The sequence below is a fragment of the Pempheris klunzingeri genome, chromosome 18, assembly GCF_042242105.1.
Source record: "Pempheris klunzingeri isolate RE-2024b chromosome 18, fPemKlu1.hap1, whole genome shotgun sequence".
NCBI classification, from domain to species: Eukaryota; Metazoa; Chordata; class Actinopteri; order Acropomatiformes; family Pempheridae; genus Pempheris; species Pempheris klunzingeri.
In genome coordinates this window covers 16,642,970-16,661,668 of record NC_092029.1, presented here as the reverse complement: position 1 = coordinate 16,661,668, position 18,699 = coordinate 16,642,970, and the positions used below count along the sequence as shown (strand labels likewise).

Sequence of the window (18,699 nt, the reverse complement as noted above, 5' to 3'; positions counted from 1 at the left end):
TAATCCGTGCAGTAAGACTGTTTTCCTCCAATAGAGGAAAAATGACTCAGCTTCCTCAGACACTCTGAAGTCAAGTTATTTCAATAAGTAACCTAACATTTAATACAGAGACTAAATTAAAGTATTACATGTTTGTTTGCTTTGCATGGCTGTAGAGGAAAAAATGAGGTCCAGTGTTATTATAACCATGAGCTTAGAGTTTGGCGTGAAGCTGCAGCCAAATGAAGAAGATTAGTCTGCATTCACTGGCTGAACGACATTGGCTGATTGGGTTTTTTTCTTCGTTTTATTTTTGGTTCTTTGATTCAGCGTGTCTCCTGCTGGCGCCAGAAACTGTCGTACGATCTGGTTCTGTTTTTAAAAGGGTATTTCATCGAAGCTAATTACATTAAAATGCTTCTTCCCGGTTATTGAAGCCTGGTGAAAAATCATTATGAATAACGCCTCAGAGGCATAAATCAGCATCACACATGACACAATATTACACAACACCAATCAATCTGAATAAATATGTCTGTTTTATGAACAACAGAGAATACAGCTCTAGACAGAGCATGTAGAGGAGCTCTCGGGATTTAGCGGAAATTGATCATCTGATCCTCTCTTTTGCAATCTGAGATGTTTTGCTTATGATCTACATTTGCCCTTCTTTGTTCTCCAGCTTTGCCAAACAACAGATTTCGTTGAAACAACTTCAGCTCTGGGTCCTGGATGTTGTCACTACAATTTAGCAGCAACATGATGGTGGTCTTATTGTGGGTTGGTGGGTGTTCTCTCATTGCTTTTCTTGTTTGGGGAAAAAGGCCAAACTGTGTACGAGTCATGCACGGCCCACATGGCAGAACATATTTCTCTTCTACTTTGCCATCGCCTATAAACGTTCCCCGTCTCAGTCACAAATAGCTTCTGACAGTTTGCAAACTCTGGTGCTCATCAATAACCTGCAAAGACTGACCACACTTGACAGATTCCTTGGTTATGCAAGTAGAAACAAGGCAGTGCAATTGTGTGTCACCCTCTCACTCCATGTTTCAGCAATAAAAATCTTCCCGCTGGTCCTTCATGTTTGTCTTCCAGCTTGTGTTCCCTACATTCATTGTTACTACTCAGTTCATCTTAAAACCTCTAGCTTCAAACCAGAGGCAGTCACTTCTTCATCCAACTGCTGCAGCAGTAGAAGAGTGAGCCATGACTGTCCAATGAAGTGGATTTGTGTCTTTAAAGCTGTGCTAATCAGTATCTTTATACGAGCCACTGATGAAATGACCATTAGTGTAATATGAAAGGTGCTGCCCTGTAGTTCCTCTCAGATCTGTGGAGCGTTTTAACATTTTTTAGCTCATTGTTTTGGTTTCAAGACCTGCAACCTTACAATTTCATCTTTTGCTCCTCATTTTCAGCAGTAGGAAGTCATTTCAGTGAAAATGATCTGATTAAAGTGGCTGTAGCTGGTAAACTTAGCAGAACATTTAGCTGCCAAAGAGCCAGATATTCCCTCTGGAACTGTTGGAGACCAAAACAGAATATTGGATTAATCATTTTGACAGAAACACAAACAGCAAATGAATGCTAATGTTTCTCCTTCATCTGCCGGATGTGTGAATACACAACTGTTTGCTAACACAGTGTTGAATGTGTTTGCAGGTCCAAAAATATCTCATTTACAAAAAATCAAGTACAAAACAGCATAAAAAATAATATAAACATCAGGTGAGTGATTGTCCTGGAGGTCAATTTATCTATTAATTTATGAAAACATGGATGACAAGATTATCTGTGTGTCCCCAGTACATCAACAGCTCTCTGTCAATTTAACATTTGGTAAACTGCATGTGATATCTCCTACCTAAAACCTAAAACATGTGCTGAACCTAACATAGACTGTAGTATTTTCCTTTAAAAGGTGACTAACACATACGTGACCCCGCACAGACACACCGTCAGACCCTTGGTTAACCCTCGTCCAGTGTTTTTGGGAGGAGCTGCAGTATAAAATCCTCTCTTCATTTCCCTCCCTGGGTTTAGAATAACAGAGGTGCAGCTGCTCCAAATGGAAATTGCCGCTTTCAGGCTTTTTACTCTGCTTTTTCTCTCTCCTCCTGTCTGTTTTATTTCAAGTGAAGCTGGGCCTCGTTGATTCAGCACAGCAGCTCTGCCAAAGCAAGGATGTTGGCCATGAAAAATTTAAATAACCTCTCCCTTGCATTATGCAACTAGGCTCCATGCAACTGTGTGCCTCCATACTGTAATACTACCCCTTCCCACACACACACACTAAGCATAAACATTAGCAGGGACAGGTTTTCTTTTTCTGGGGTTCATTTGCATATGTATGTAATAAAACATACAGGAAAACTGATTTTTTCCACCTTTTTCCCCATAGACCACCATTCTAAAAGAGACACAGGACACTTTGTCAAAAGTTTTGACAGCGTTTTAACACTTTTCACAGGGCTGCATACACACAGTCAGTCATATCATATGACTTAATCCACAAAGGTTGTACATTTGGACAGCTTCAAGATAACACTAAAAAACTGGCCAAAAACAACAAGCAAAAGTTAAATAGTGTGGCTTTCAGTGAATCATCTTATGAGGTTTTTGGGCAGAGCCACAACTCAGCTGAAGTTTCCTGCTTTATTTTCTGCTTTAATGCAGGAACGTGCAAGAAACTGTGTTTTATTGTTGTCTGGATGACATGACACTAATTATAGTCTGGAGTCCTTTTAGGCGTCAAGACAGACAGAAATCTGTGAATGTTGGTTGAAATAGTCTTTAGGTGTGAGGTCTTTGGTCGCTGTGGGTTTGATTCTTAAAGGAGATTTAATTTAATTTAACTAATTTAACATTGTTCTCCTTTAACATTGTTGGACCTGTTGTCAGATCAAAATCAGTGCTGCAGAGCCAGAGCTATCTTCTTTTTAATTGTTCTTCCTTGCAAAAACTTGGCGTAAATAATATCCACAATGCAACTTGATTTCAGACAGTTCAGTCAGATTCAGGTGCGTTATGCTAGTGGGGCCTAACGTAGCATGGAGCTGCTAGCTTGAAGCAGAAATGAGTAGCAGGCCACAGAGGTCTGATCAGATTACTTCTGTCTAACTCCGCAGCTCCAGATTTTGTCGGGTTCGGACCCAACCGACACCAACCCACAAGACACCACTTGATGCAATTGTCCCAAAGTCCTGTAAACGCACGTTGATGGAGTTCCCATTTAGTGCTTGCTGCCATCCTTTGATTGCATCTCCTCTAAAGCTTCCCTCTCAGAGCCGTTAAAGGATTCACAAACTTCATAACTATGTTAAGATTATGATAAAAAAAAAAAAAACTTACAGGACAATCTACACTGTAACATATATAATCAGTTGCAGCAATAAAGAAGGGTGCAGAATAGACACGCTTAAGTGCGACAAACAAGAGTAGTTTTTAGTGTCGACAAAGCCATTTCAGCACAGATGATTATTTCCACGGGGACCAATTTGTGGTCAAGCTGTAAATGTGACGGGGCCTCACATGTCCTGATAGCAGCTTTACGACTGTGGGTTTGTAGGAGCCAGGGGGTCCTAGAGGCAATCAGAGATAATTATGGGATGTTTATAATGTCATTGCTTGCAAAACGAAAACACGTACAATCACCCACCTACACGACACATTCTTATACAAACACTCGTGTGCACGCAGACTCCTCTGAGTGGACTCAGATCCCTCTTATTTGGAAATGGTTTGAGGGTATTTAGACCTAAGTCTGCTGGATTCTTAAGAGCTCAAAGTATTCATATCCAGACGACCCTCTTATTCTTCAGGATGATGGATTTCCACTGAAAACCTACTGTACTGAAATGGTAACCCAAACTGAACCTTTCTCTGCAGGTAATTCTGTCTGTGTTGCATCACAAGTCACATTTTCCTTCTTTGCTTCTTCTCGCTGTCCAAACATTCCCCTTACAGACTCGCAGGAACCTCTCCTCTCCGTCTGGCAAGGCCTCGGCAGACCTGGCTCCCATTAGCATTTTGGAAACCGTTCAGATATTTGTAGTCGTGATTGATCGCGAGGGCCTGTTTACCCTGGAGCCTGCGGAGAAGTCACGAGTAGAACTGCTGACACTTCCTCTTCTCCAGCTGATGCTCCAAGAGGATTAACGGAAATGTTGGCCAACGTTTTTTGGCCTCTGTCTGACCCAGAGAGGCTTTATTACGCTGTCAAGGAGATGGAGTAAATGAGTGATCAAGCGTCATACATATCATGTCCAAGGTACTCAATACTAACTGATAAACAAACAAGGTCATGCATAAACAGATATAAGAGAGTGGCAATACTTTTGGGGCGGGGGCACAGGTATGCAGGAAGTCTGTGGTTGGTTTGTATGCAATCCGTTCAATGGATTTCCTCTTCTGAAACATAAACCCATCAATCAAATCAGAAAATTTAACATAAGTTCAATAAAATATATTTTTGTGCTATTTTCTATCACTACTGGGAATTAAAGTACAACAGCAACACCTCAATTGCAAAATGGAAGAACAAATCAAAGATGAATGTGATACTTTTCAACCCCCTGGTCTCATTTGTTTGCCATCTTCATACCAAAGTATTATATTTAACTTGACAATGAGTGAAGTAAATGGAGGGTGAGGACTGTGCCCAGCATTCTTACTGTGAATGACCACAAAATCATAAACATGTTACGCAGAGCTCACGCATGCCGCCGAAACACACACACACACACACACACACACACGAGCGGCTGCCAGATTGAACAGCAGGGGTGCACATGCATGAGAGGAACAATGATCTCACAGGACTTCGCTGCAGAGGATCACCTGGTATGGGTTAGCTGCGCGTTCTTAACAAGCCTGTCATCTGATCGTAAACTTGAGGGCAAAAATCATTTCATGTAAATGTGGAGAAAGCCACTGAGTCGCTGGAGCCGCTGCGGGGGGAGTGACACTTGAAATGAATCTTTGATTTCTTTTTAGAGGATGAGGTTCTTTAGCAGTTATAAGATAAGATAAGATAAGATAAGATATTCCTTTATTTATCCCACAATGGGGAAATTTCAAGTCAGCAGCAGTTCTGATTCACACATACAAGATACAGTTCACACATACAAAGAAAGGGAATAAAAAATAAAAAATATATATATGTTTACATGTACAGTATATACAAAAAATAATGTATGGTGAAAGAATGAAAGAATGAGGTGAGATATAAAGGCTATTGCACATGGGGAAATATAAAAATATATAAATATATATGAAATATTGCACTTGTTCCTTTTTCTTGGTCTTTGGTCTACTGGGAGCAGATTTGGTTGTAAAGTCTGATGGCAGCAGGGAGGAAGGACCTGCGATGCCGCTTTCCAGGGCTCTTACAGTTATAGTTATAGTGATTTGAGTTATTTTATTTCAGAAACTAGAAAGAGTGTTAATTACCAGGGAATAGGGGAGGATGGCTGAGTTTGTGTAAAGAAGAGTGAATTTGTTTTAAAGTGGAAGAACAGACAGATGAGATGTCATTATATCTCTAGTTCCAAGAACCTCATGGTTCAGACAGACTGAAATAGTAATATTTTTAGGACTATTATTACAATAAATCGTGCTTCATTTTGGCATTTCAGCCTTTCACTTGACAGCGTAGATATGGCGAGCAACAAGGACAAAAAACAAAAAACAAATTATCCATTATGTGGTACACAGCCTAACCATTCAACACCCAGGACCTGCTTTATTATCAGAACCTGTGAGGCTGTGACACACTCTGTTTGTTTAACCAACTGTAGAAATGATTTGGGAAGCACGACTGATTGGACCAACGTGCAGTTAGTCTAGTCAATTATTTTATGATTCAGTTCATCAGTCAGATTCAGGTGTGTTTTCCTAGTCGTGGCTAATGTAGCCTGGGGCTGCTAGCCTCAAGCAGGAAGCTACAGAGATCTGATGAGCTGACTTCTTTCTTACTCTTACAGATCCACGTTTTTTTTTGTCATTTTCAAACTTCAAACCCTGTAAACACACTTTGAAGGAGTTCCCCTTTAAGGTTTATTCCCATCCTTTGCTTGTATCTGCTCTAAAGCTTAAAGAATTGAAAAAAACAAATTTCAAAGCAAATGCTGGCTGTTTTAGACAATTATCATGTCATGTGGTGTTGCGTAACATGTGTCCTCTGCTGGGTTGTTTACAAGGTATTACAGTAATTGTTACTGCTGCTGGGTTGCAGGCCTTTAGTCCGTCTTGATGTGGACAACGTTATTTGGAAAACTGGTGAAGCCGCGTCTTCACCAGCAACACACAGAGACCCAAAATGTTTGAGACAAATGAGTGTCGACCTTTTGGACACGGCTTGGGTGACTGGTCTGCACGCACAGGGGAGCATGTCTGCATGCAGGGACCCACAAGCATGCGCCCACACACACACACACACACACACGTGCACGCACACACACTTTAGGCTGCCATGTTAGTTTCATTATCCAACAAAAGCAAACACTGCTGTTAAACACAGCTTAGTAAAAAGTGGTAAAAAAAAAAAAGTGTGTGTGTGTGCACATTTGACACCGTGCTCTGGTATGAGGTAGGTCAATATGGCAGACACATGGGGTCGGAATAAATCATTTCTTTCTTGAAGTGTGAGGACAATATATGCTATCACTGGCGGTATCCATGGTATTCGTGTGTGTGTTGTTAAATGAGAAACACCGAGATGGTTCACTTCCCTGTCCACATACATCTATGGCATGGTAGGCATGATGTGTGTGTGTGTGTGTGTGTGTGGTCCTCATCTAGCATTTTCAACAACCAGCAGATGTTAGGATGACCACCATGGGGGTGGTAGATGTTATTTCCATTTGTGTGTGTGTGTGTGAGCACTACAAGAGTGGAAGAGGTTATTGTGACTGGAAGCCTAGCAGATAAAACAACATGGGTAACTGAGATCATCACAGACCTCACTCAGACTCTTCCTTACATACACACATGCACGCACATGCGTGCGCACACACACACACACACACACACACACACACACACACACACACACACGCACAGTGCTCTGTGTGCAGACCATTTGGCACCATGGGTAATTTTACTGTTTCAAAAGAGTGGATACAAAAATTTGGTTCCTCTTTATTTTACTTAAGTCCTCTCTGTCTTTCATTTGTTGTAGGTGGAGGATGGACTGTGGAGAGGATGACAACATATTTCCTATAAACAGGAACACACACACACACACACAGAAAAGAAATCCTAATGAGAACTTAACTTTAGGAAACAATCAAAGGGAAAATTGCTCAAAGTAAATATGAATTACATAAAATAGGCAGTCAAAAAAGGTCAAAGAGGATGATTTCCACCATAAATTGCCTGCCGAAATTCTCACTAATACACATTTCTGGCATCCTGGATTAAAGCTTTTTCCAGTGGAGATCAGCCATTATGGAACATCACACAGTGACATCTTACTGTAACCAGTTTTTAGAGGCCAGTAATGACATTTTTTTAATTTTCTATTTATCCATTAAGAGGAAAGGCCTCTGTGGGTCTCTCTAGATATGTTGTTAATGAGTCACAACACGATCAAGCACATTTTATTAACAAGTTAAAGGTGGACGACGTTCATTAGTATCATTACTCCTCAAGCAGACTGTCACCACCATGTCCTGCAGAATCCACAGTGTCTTAATTAAATGGTTGGATTTGGATTTATATTGTTTGTTAGAGTTTTTTTTTTTCTTGTGTAGCCCTCATCATAGGATTTGACCATCCCAGGCCTAAATTATTCTATCACCACCACTGCTACTTGAACCCTGGACATTTAGGTCCTTGATTTGATATTCTTGACATAATTTGCGGAAAATTATTTTCAGTTTTACATTTTTACTTGTAGCAGTACAGTCAGAGCCCAATCTAGATGCCTTACCCTATTCTTCTGTACCACAGATGTATTTTCCCAGCATGCTTTGGAGCAGGTAGGAAGTTTCAGCACTGCAGAGCCAGCTGGACCATCTGGGATGATGACTCATGTTTTCCAAAAAGACCTTAGAACAAATACAGCTTCAGTATTTACAATGAATTCTCAACATTTCTCCTAACCTTTCTGGACCACCACAAGGGTGGAGTTTACTGCTTCAGGATACAGTAGTTTACTGTTAAACTGGACGTGTGCTCCTGCCAGTCTTTTTTAACTTCTAAGATACTATAAATTGGAGTGGGAAAAATAATGTTTAATGGGCAGAATAATATCCTCCTCAATTAGCAGTGAAATACTGGGAAAGAAGAAGGGGCTGGCCGACTGAACTACACATATACATGTTGAAGATGTGAATTACAGGAACCACGGGTGTTTGGCAGGATATCTCGTCATTTCTCCCCATAAATTTGAGATTAAATGGCAGTAACAGAGCTGGGCCTCCTCCCTGCAGGGAAAGCCTGTCCTGATTTGTTCTGCCAGACCACTCTGCCTCCCCCAGCGTCACTGCCAACACTTTTACTGTGGCTGTTTGGACGACCCTTTGCCCTCTTGCAAATTACACTGTCTCTTCACTGGCCGGTATTTTACTCCCTCGTTGCTTTAGAAGTTGTCATTCCTTTTCTGTATTACCACCTTTACAGTATTGTGTATTTGGTGCAGTGTGCAGCATACTGTATATTTACCTTGAGCAGCTGTTCCCTGCCAGATCATCCACAGTAGTGAGCCATCTCTCCTCCTTCCAGGCTTGTTAGGACCCATTAAATGCCTTGTTGGACTTCTTACCTGCTTGTTTTCCACTTTCGGTTGCCTGGTTTTACTGCCTGCTTGATCCTTGATCCTTCCTACTTTCACCTTACTTGCGTTCCCATGAGGATTAATAAAGTCAGTTAACTTAAATCAACAAACACTTTTACAGCACACTAGCTGCTGTACACTTTTTGACAGGCAATAATAAACTCACCAAATGCAGTACAATGAAACTCTTTCTATGTAAATTACATTAAAAAGCCATGCACACCCACACTGATGTTTTTCGTTGCTCTTGTTGTGGCACAAGTAGTATTATTAGTAATTATAATTATAGTAAGTAATAGTTATAGTAATTATAGTAATTAGTTTTATGTTTAGGGGGTTTAGTCACTGCTGAACCGTATAACTGTCCCACCAGGTTCCAACATTTCTAAATACCTTGGTTACAACTCAAGAAAAGGATGCAGGCCATACCTGCTGCAGATCCATACTGACTGGTTTCAGTTGATTCTTGTTAAAAAAAAATAGATGCAGACATTAACTAAACCAAATAAGGGACAACTCTGTTAAATGTAAACTCGGGCACAAGTAGACTAATTAAGTGGATTGTCTCAGCCAGCAGTAATGTAATATATCCTTTGGGGCAACCTTGGCTGTCCAAATATGTCCACTAAAAGTGTTTGTTTTTTCCACTGACACACTCAAATTGTTATTTGAAGTGTGCGACAACATTATATAGAGGATCGTTACAAAGATAGACCTGTAAGTGTCTGACCAGAAACAGCGGCTCTATCTTGGTTCAAAGCAGACCAGACTCCATTGACAAAAACGATAATTTTACCTCACAGAACACGGGAGTTGCTGGCTACCACTGCCTCGAACAGTTGGTTTGCTTCTGTTATTGTGTAACTTTGCATCTAATGTGTTAAAGCACCAAAGTTGCAGCAACTACCCACGTCCTGCAAGGTAAAATTACCGCTTTTGTCAGCTTGTCAGTGGCAAAAACACAAGCACTTTTAGTGGGTGTAATTTAACGGATGAGGTAACACAAAAGGATCGTATTACAGCTATCGTAGCCCCTTTGCAGCTGCTGGCAGAGATTTACTGAACCAGCTCCAAAACTTTTTGCACCTACCAGTCATTTCGAACCCAAAGTATGTAAAAATAGGGCTAAGATTTAAAAATACAAGAATTATCCCTCTCCACAAAAACAGTTGCAAGAGTTGATATAGATTAGTAATGAGAGTTACTGTATAAAGTTACTGTAAAACCTCAAGTACCCACAGCTACAGGAACAATTATAGTAGAACAATATAGTTTTGTGGCTTTAATGACCTGGAAAATACAATTCTTGCCATTTATTGTGGTGAGACCTTGCACATAAAGTGGCTGTGACAGGAAGTGCTTCAGTTATGATTTGTTTTCCTGCTGCAGACAGCTTCTAATGAGATGGTGGATTCTACAGATCCTCCGTCACAAACAAACTACAAAGCAAACTCCAGACACCAGTTTGACTTTAATATCCACAACAAGTAGAGCAACACATTCTCGTTTTATGATGCATTTTACCACAGCATCAGAACAAAGGCCTTTTTCCACAGCCGGATGGATTCATTAACCCAAAAGCAAGAAGTGTGATTTCAATGCATCTTATGAGACTTCTTTTGTCTTTAGGTGGAGTTGAGAAAAATAAAAACACTTAAAACACTTGAATGCCTCGGTGAAGTTTCTAGATGGACATTGTGCACCACCTGCTGTTGAAAGAGCAGACTTCATATTCTGCTTAACTGGGAGCACAGTGCTAGCTTGTGGCCTAAATGAGAGTTAAACGATTCACATAACATGCAATAAATATATTTTTATTATCCTCTGTATGTTTCAATGTTAATCAACTATTCTGAACGCTGCGTCTGGGCTCTCACTGCCCACCAAAGTGCACAAAATAGACTCTTTCCTAACGATTGCTGTGTTTACATCTTTGCTGGATTAAGACCAGAGTCGGTATGCCTCTTCCAGTAAGCGCTGAGCCTCTGACACAGAGGGAGCTGAGTCACAGGCCAGATGGAGGCTGTAAGAGGACAGAACTGTAATGAGTGGAAATCTGGCTAAACCATAAACGCCTCGAACAAACACTGAGCCAAGTCCTACAAAAAAAGAGCATATCATCTATTTCAACATTCATATTGAAAGTAATATATGTAATTAATATCAGTGATATATGTAAACCATATCACACCATACCTGCAATATATTTTTTGTTGGGTGAAACTATTCATAGTTTTCCTTTCATATCCAACACTTGATTTTCCACTTACACAGCTGAGGTTCATGCACTCCTGTTTGTGCAATATATTTCAGATCTCCAATGAGTCACCCTTCATAAATGCGTCATCTTTGGCTTGCCTCTAATGGAGCACTTGACCTCTGACCTTTTGAAAAGGGCCGCAGGACATCTGGACAACAGCTCACTAATTAAATATTCAGTAACAGTTAAACCTGAGGACTGGATGGGTAATTTATCAGTGACTGATTATTTGACTGAAATTGACTGATTTTTCTGAAGGCTTATGAGAAAAAGATACTCTCACGAGTATTTATGACTTTTTTAACAAGTATAACAGCAGAATGGAAACTCATGAGCATTTATTAATGATTCAGTTATGACTGACTGACCAACCTAAAGGTTCTCTTATCAATGGCTTACAAATGATCTGTAAAGCAACATTACATAATTTACAAAAGTACTGAAGTCATCAGGGCAGCGTGGTGGTGCGGTGGTTAGCACTGTTGTCTCACAGCAAGAAGGTTCCAGGTTTGAACCTGAGGTCTTTCTGGGTTTTCTCCTGGTGCTCTGGCTTCCTCCCACAGTCCAAAGACATGCAGGTTAATTGGTGACTCTAAATTGTCCGTAGGTGTGAGTGTGAGCATGAATGGTCATCTGTCTGTTGGCCCTGTGATTAGCTGTGATTGTTCAGCATGTACCCCTCCTCTCCCAGTCAGCTGGGATTGGCTCCAGCCCCCCATGTGATCCTGAAGGATAAGCGGTACAGATAATGGATGGATGGACTACAGTCATTACTTACAGTACAATTCATTAACCCTTCATAAAGAGTGACCCACTTACTGAAAGTGGTGTGGACCAGGGATTACACATGTAAGTGCTGTGAAGGAGCACTTTGAATGAATTTATTAGCATTGTCAGCTAGAATGTAAACCTGTATAAGCATGGACATGTTGGTGGTCACAACTACAGGCACCGTTCAGACAGACAAACTGCTTGAATGTTCACAACCTTCTGAGGAAAGTTCTTCATATTTATTATGAGCTTGTAACACTGATGCAACACTCAACTTTCATCTTCATCATCTTTTGATTATGTTATTTACTACAGAATAAACACAGTCTCAAATACTGGACACTGATAACATGAATTAGGTCGTTTCTTCATTGTTACTCCTGTTGGTTGTTCCGTAGTAGATATTCAGCCTGCAGAAATAAAACAGAACATATCAGCTGCATCACTTCACTTACATTTAGCAATGGCTTTGCAAAGCTCCAATGTGTAAATACCAGGAAGTCGACGGGGTCGTCTGGTTTGATCTTGCAGCACTCTGACATGGCCTCAGTGAGCGAGGGCATCACATACTTCATCAGGTAGTTCCTCAGAGGAAGAGAGCGAGCTTCAAACATCTCGTGCTCCTGTCTCTTCACCTCAGACAAATTCCTTTGCTAATAAATAATAAAAAAGAAACGGTATGACACAAATGTGGCACTGCAATTTATCACTACCATCTCATTTTATTTGCCTCAGTCCTGAAATATTTTAATCCAGGTTCAGCCATGTAAAGCACTTTGTAACCAAATCAAAAAAGTTTATTATTAAGACTTTTATTGTCTGTGAGTGTTTTTCTTTCAGCTTACCCACTCCTCATACTGTGCAGCCATCTCAGCCAGTGCAGCTTCATTCCTTCGTTTCTTCTCTGCCGCCTCTGCAGCCATTTTCTGCTTCCTCTCTTCTTCTTTCTTTCTGTCCTCCTCCTCCTGCTCCTTTTCACTCAGGCCATAGTTTTTGGGATTGCCCACCATCTTTGTGATCTTCTTCATGACATCTGTGTACTCTGGATCTCCTGTACTGACCTCTAGAGGGAAACAAGCCAAAAGTTAGTTGTAACACGACCATCATGAAGTGGATTGGCAGCTTCTACAAGCCTCTCTACTGAATATTATGTTTGTGGCCATGAGGTGAACAGAAGATCGCTGTTTTTCTTAATAAGCCAGGTGCTGGAGAGGGAAAAAACTAAAAGAAACATCACGTCCAATGTGTTTATCCTTTTCATTAAAGGAACAATGAAGAAATGCTCTCTTTCTAGGAGTTAGATGAGAAGATTGTTTTTCTGAATCCTGTTGTGGCCTTATATGAACTATGTGCCTTTGAGGACATTACCGATATGTTCTGGATGAATCTCAAGCTCATCAAAGTAGTCCAGTATGGTTTCCTCAGCAGTATTAAGTTGTCTGTATCTGATCAGGCGAGGGACAAATTCCTCTTGAGTGTAGCGCATTTCCTCTGCCACGCTCTGTGGAAGTCCCTGTGCCCTCTTTGTCAGAAAATCATCTGTCGCATTTAGGGACAAAACGTGCTCTGCAAGGCATTAAACAAGGAGAGTAAGAAAGAGCTTTAGCCAGAGTTTTGAGCAAGTCGGTATTATCGGTATGAATGATGCTGTACGAATTGAGTGGCCTGTCTTATGCCTTTGTGGTAAATTAAAGTAAGAAGTACATCAACAACCTGGAGTGATGTTCTTGTTGTACAAGGGTGCTTTGGACATCAAATCCTGGTTCTCCAAGTCCTCATCTGAATGATAAAATCACCACATCCACATTAGTGTAATCAATATCAATCAGCATCATACAGTAATTAAATGAACGGATGAGACTTACCAGAGAAAATCAGCTTTGCTTGCTCGTAAGTTTTAGGGAAGCCGTCCAGGACAAATCCGTGGTTCCTACATGGCTTTGAATTCAGCTTTTCTCGCAAAATTTCAAAAACTTGATGGTCAGCCAGTCGACCTGATGGACCAACATGTGTCGTTTAAACCTATAATGAGGAACTAAAAGGCTCTGTATGCAACAACAACCCACCAATAATCCAACCACAGATAAACCTATTACAAAAGTCTCTACAATGAACCTGCATTCATATCCATGCTATTGTTAAAGTTCTCCAGTTGTTTCTGTGCAGCAGCTGCTGCCTCTTCACTGACATGGTCAGGATCAGCTGCACTCACTGTCTCCTGTGGGACATGGAAAGAAACATAAAAAATGAACAGTGGGTCTCAAATTGCAAAAGAACTTCCACAGCAGGGCAGGGTTACATGACAGCAGTGAGAGAAAACTGAAGTCTGCAAATGTAATTCTTTGGCTCCACTGACCAGCTGTGTGATCTTGTCCTCAATAATGTCTTTGATCTTGATGTGATGTATCTGATAATGACTGCAGAGCTTCTCTGCAACTGTGGTTTTACCCACAGCTGGAGGTCCAACCAGGCAGATTCTGATCGGCTTTGGAAATTAACAGAACATTTTTTAACTGGTATCAAAATAGCTTTTACATGTTTGTATGGATCTGCATGACTTTACAGTCGATATAGATAAAGTCCTTTATTTGAAGGACTTACCAGTAGCTGCCTGGTGTTTTTGTATTCCTCCACAACGCTCTGCATGTTTTCAACCATCCCAGCTTCAGACGTCCAGCGCAGACTGAAGGAGTCTTTTATAATGAAGGCATCCAGGCGGAGGTTGATACTTAGGTACTCCAGTTCCTCCGGCTGCAAAGAGAAGACTGGTTTTACAGTACAAACACAACGCTTGAAGGCAATTGAGTCCCAGTCATGTAGAAATCCCAGTGTCAATAAACATATGCACCATTGTCTCGTCATGCTGGTTGTGATGACAGATATGACCAGACTGACAAAGACTAAAACTAAAGACATTTCCTATATATTTTGTTATTTCACTTTAGTTCGTTTTTTAAGTACACAATGTCTTTTCAGTTAGTATTTGTTTTTCTCTGAAGTCTAGTTTTGATTTTTATTTCAGTTTACTAAAACTGAAAATGACAAGAGATTGTAGTGTTTGTACTAAAGCTTGGTTGGATATTCAAGCTTAAGCAGCTCTACAGAATTGCTTGACAGATTGATAGATTGCAGACTAGATTCTAACTTATCTAAAATGACAGAAAAATGGGCATACTGTACCTTAAAAGCCTTCGTGGTGATGGCTTCCTGCTCTGGTAATTTGTTCACTTTTCCCGGCCCGAGTGTATCGCTTATCATCTAAGGGGTTAAGAGTCAGAGAGCAAGAATATCTTTTGTATTCTTTTTGCACCTTTCTGTCTTTTTTTGTCATTGCAGCTCATTGTAGAAAAGTCACAATTGAGTGATGAAAAACAAAAGGGGAGAGAGACAACATGTAACAACCCCGCTGAATTCAAATCTTGGATTACCTTTATGATTCCCTCTAAAGTGCTCTTGGAGTCATCAACAGCAAGAATGTACTTAGACTTTGGCCTGAGTTCAATGATGCTTTGGATCACTCTGAAAAAGGAACACAGTTCAGCACTACTGTAATGATTTCAAAATAACAAATTATGGTCAATATGTAGAAGTCCAGTCAATTAAGATCACCCTCCAAGGTCGTAAACGTGTATCATGGGGATGTAATTTGTGCCCTGTCCAAACAGAGGAACTTCTGGAAACTGCATCAACCAAGACACCTGTTCGTAAATACAAACAAAACATTTCCCGAAAAACAATATTGCAAATTAAGCATCCAGTACATACGCAGACATACAATATACTGAGTTACTATCACATTCATATCTACCTTAAAAAAGAAGTGAAAGAGGTTTTCTCCCTTTCCATACTGAAGACCACATGCTACAACATAGCCAGTGAGCTTAGACCTTTTCTGTAAGATTGGAAAATAAAACAGAATTTTAGTTTTACAGACACTTTTGCCGTCTGTATCTTTTTATAGTTCATTCATTATCCTGTTAGATGACGTGAAATGCTCCCATTCTTTTATTTGTATGAAGTTGAAGTTCCTATCCGAATAATGTACTTACACCTCTACCCAGTTTGAGCACAAGTTTCTCCAGATTATTGTGGTTTCTGAAACTGGGATGTGGCCTTCGTCTTCTGAACTCCTCCTCTGTTAGAAGAACATCTGTTTCATCCTGAAGAGAGCAAGTTGTGTTTTATGCACTGAACAAGTCGACAGTTTGCCAAAGTTTCCCTGCAGGCTCACCGGATTCTGTGGTTTGGTCATGGCCCAGGTCATCACGGTTGAGACTAAGATGAACATTTTCCGAGAATTGAAACTCTCCATCTCAGCATGAAGGGCTGTTTGTAAAGGATGGAAAAAAAATACAACATAGAGCAAGGAAACAGCTGTAGGCTTAGACCAAGATATATTTATGTCACTGTGTAATAAGCCTACTTAAGCTCTTACCTGTGATTGCCCATGTCGCTTCTTCAATCTGCTGTTTTGTAGCACTTTCTGAGATGTTGTACACCACCACATCACACTGCAGCAGGCGTTCAAGAAGCTCATCTTGAGTTGGTGACTACCAAAAGATTTTATACACCCCGTTACACGTTGTCTGCAATTTGCTTTGTCCAGAAACAGACATGAAAGGCACTGAGTTGTTGTGAACACCTTATGCAGTGGTGGCAAGTAAAAGCAGCTATGCCACATTAAAACAGCAAAAGCTGAGTTGAATAAAAGTGTTAAATGCAGAAAAAAGGCCTTTGTGACAGTTATACTATCACATATTATACCATTAGATTATTATTAGCCTTATGCATTAATGTAAAGGCTGACTTTTGAGGTTAAAGTGGAGCTAATTTCTAACTATTATGTATTATTATTATTATTATGTATGTGTTATTATTATTATAAGACTCTGGACTCACCTGGTGCAGTAATTTACCTCAGTGTAATAATTTGTAATAATAATTTTTAATACATCTTTTTTTATACATACTTTTATATATTTATATTTTACTTTGTGTTTGAAGTTTATTCTTATTCTTATTCTTTTGGAGCTGTGTGTAACAAAAAGCAATTTCCCCCTGGGGATTATTAAAGTAATTCTGATTCTGAATTCTGATTCTGATTCTGATTCTGATTGGACTGCAAGTAATGATTATTTTCCTTATGGATTAATCTATTCTGATCATTCTCTCCATTAACTGATTGATTGTTCAGTTTACAAGAATTCAGAAAAAGTAGTGAGAAATCCCACCACAGTCACTCAGAACCTTCACAGTGCTTGTTTTGTCCAACCAACAGTCCAAACCTCAGTGAGTTTTCAAAAAATAAATCAAAATGATTCAAATCAGTCAGTTGACTAATCATTTCAGCTGCTGTGTCCTCTGTCTTAATTTGTAAAGTAATGAGTGACTAAGTATGAGATGAGATGAGATGAGATGGACTTTATTGATCCCCCATCTGGGGAAATTCACATGTTATAACAGGAACTCCATCCCCCCACTGCTGCAGAATAATTAGTCTTACCTCCAGCTGGCAAATGGTAAAAGTAAAAGTACTTAAAAGTAGTTACCTTCAACCACCACCTGTGCTGTAAATATTTGCCAAAATAAAGCCTTGAATAAGTGCCACATTCCAGCACACAACCAGAAGGACCACTTTGTGATTTAATGGCTGACTCACTCTGTACTGTTCAAGCAGAAAGCTGCCTCTCTCCTCTTTGGCGGAGGGAGACACAGTTCCCACTATCTGGAAAGCAGGTTCCCCTGGAGGGGAGGCCGACGTCTCCTCGGCCTCGGCTTCCTCGGAGCTCTCTCCGGAGACGCACGTCGATAAAAACTGTTGAGTAAGTCAGAAAAAACGCAGTAAATTTGATGTCAACCCATTTGACATGAACAACATAGCATTAGCTACTTATTGACCTGCCTACCTTAGCAATGTTTTTGGAGGAATACCTCTCCACGTCGTTGATAAAAACACGTTTCGGACGTGCTTGTTGCTTTTTGTCCCCCATTATAAAAAGGCGACTAGTTTTACTAATATGTTGTGCTTTTTGCAGAAATGACTACTTGTACTGCTAAAAGTGTGTTTTAAACTGTTTAGCAGTATAGCTACATTAGTGAGAATAACTGCGGTGTTCCTAATCGTCCGTTGCTATGGACTCATCTCGGTTGCTATGGCTCAGCCAATGTAATGAGACGTTGAGGAAACGTAAAGTTGAGACGTCACGCGTTAAGTTACTTCACGCACTTCACGTTCACCACATCTCTTTTAATCATTCATTATTATTTTGTGGTCTTACAATTTGACAAATTTACACTCACACACACACACACACACACACACACACACACACATATATTCCTCCACCTTAATAACTTAAATATATTAATCAATGTGTGGATAGAGAAGTTCAATAGGACTGAAGATGTGATGTTTAAATATACACGTTAGTTAGTACGTTATACTGTACTTTTTTTTCACACTGGACTGTTGCAGAGTTAAGATTTATTATCTTCTGTGGTTATTATTTTATTATCTCTTACAGTAAAAAATTGTGCCTTTTTATTTGCCCAGTTGTGCCCTAAAGGGTACTTTTAGTTACCCCAAACCCATGATTAAGGTCAACCTAATGTTGAGACTGTGGTTTGCTTCAAAGTTTAGGGAAACTTCAGGAATTTAACATTGGAGTTATATTCTGTGTATGTTGACATACCCAATTTTATAGGGACTTAAAACATTAAATGTGTGTGGTCTTTGTTATCTCTTTTGATCTTTCATCCCCAAATGCAGCTCCCCGTCTAACTCAGGACCCCTCAAACACTCTCTCACACACACACACACACACACACACAAACCACACAAACCACACACACCTGTGGGCCTGTAGATCCCCTCATGGCACGGGACAAAGGAGCACTGACATGGAAA

General features: G+C 40.2%; 1 protein-coding gene across 1 annotated transcript; it reads right to left on the bottom strand.

Annotated features, from left to right (window-relative positions):
- Window positions 1–12,067: 12,067 nt before the first annotated feature.
- Window positions 12,068–17,782, bottom strand: LOC139218045 (adenylate kinase 7-like). The gene is made up of 18 exons (XM_070849580.1): window positions 17,699–17,782; window positions 17,452–17,607; window positions 16,228–16,342; window positions 16,024–16,118; window positions 15,842–15,952; window positions 15,601–15,684; window positions 15,402–15,490; window positions 15,221–15,311; window positions 14,973–15,050; window positions 14,394–14,543; window positions 14,149–14,277; window positions 13,908–14,010; window positions 13,658–13,786; window positions 13,506–13,571; window positions 13,161–13,358; window positions 12,638–12,855; window positions 12,287–12,445; window positions 12,068–12,202 (listed from the first exon to the last, which is right to left on the bottom strand). Exons 1-18 carry the CDS (start codon window positions 17,780–17,782, stop codon window positions 12,167–12,169), a joined length of 2,091 nt encoding a protein of 696 aa, XP_070705681.1. The 3' UTR covers window positions 12,068–12,166.
- Between the last annotated feature and the right edge of the window lie 917 nt (window positions 17,783–18,699).

Excerpts from the sequence above, each read along its gene's own strand:
- LOC139218045 (XM_070849580.1), bottom strand. The coding sequence starts at position 17,782 with ATGGGGGACAAAAAGCAACAAGCACGTCCGAAACGTGTTTTTATCAAC. Across the intron at positions 17,608-17,698 it reads CCTCCAAAAACATTGCTAAG|TTTTTATCGACGTGCGTCTC; the intron begins GTAGGCAGGTCA and ends CTTACTCAACAG. Across the intron at positions 13,359-13,505 it reads CAACAAGAACATCACTCCAG|AGCACGTTTTGTCCCTAAAT; the intron begins GTTGTTGATGTA and ends AATGCCTTGCAG.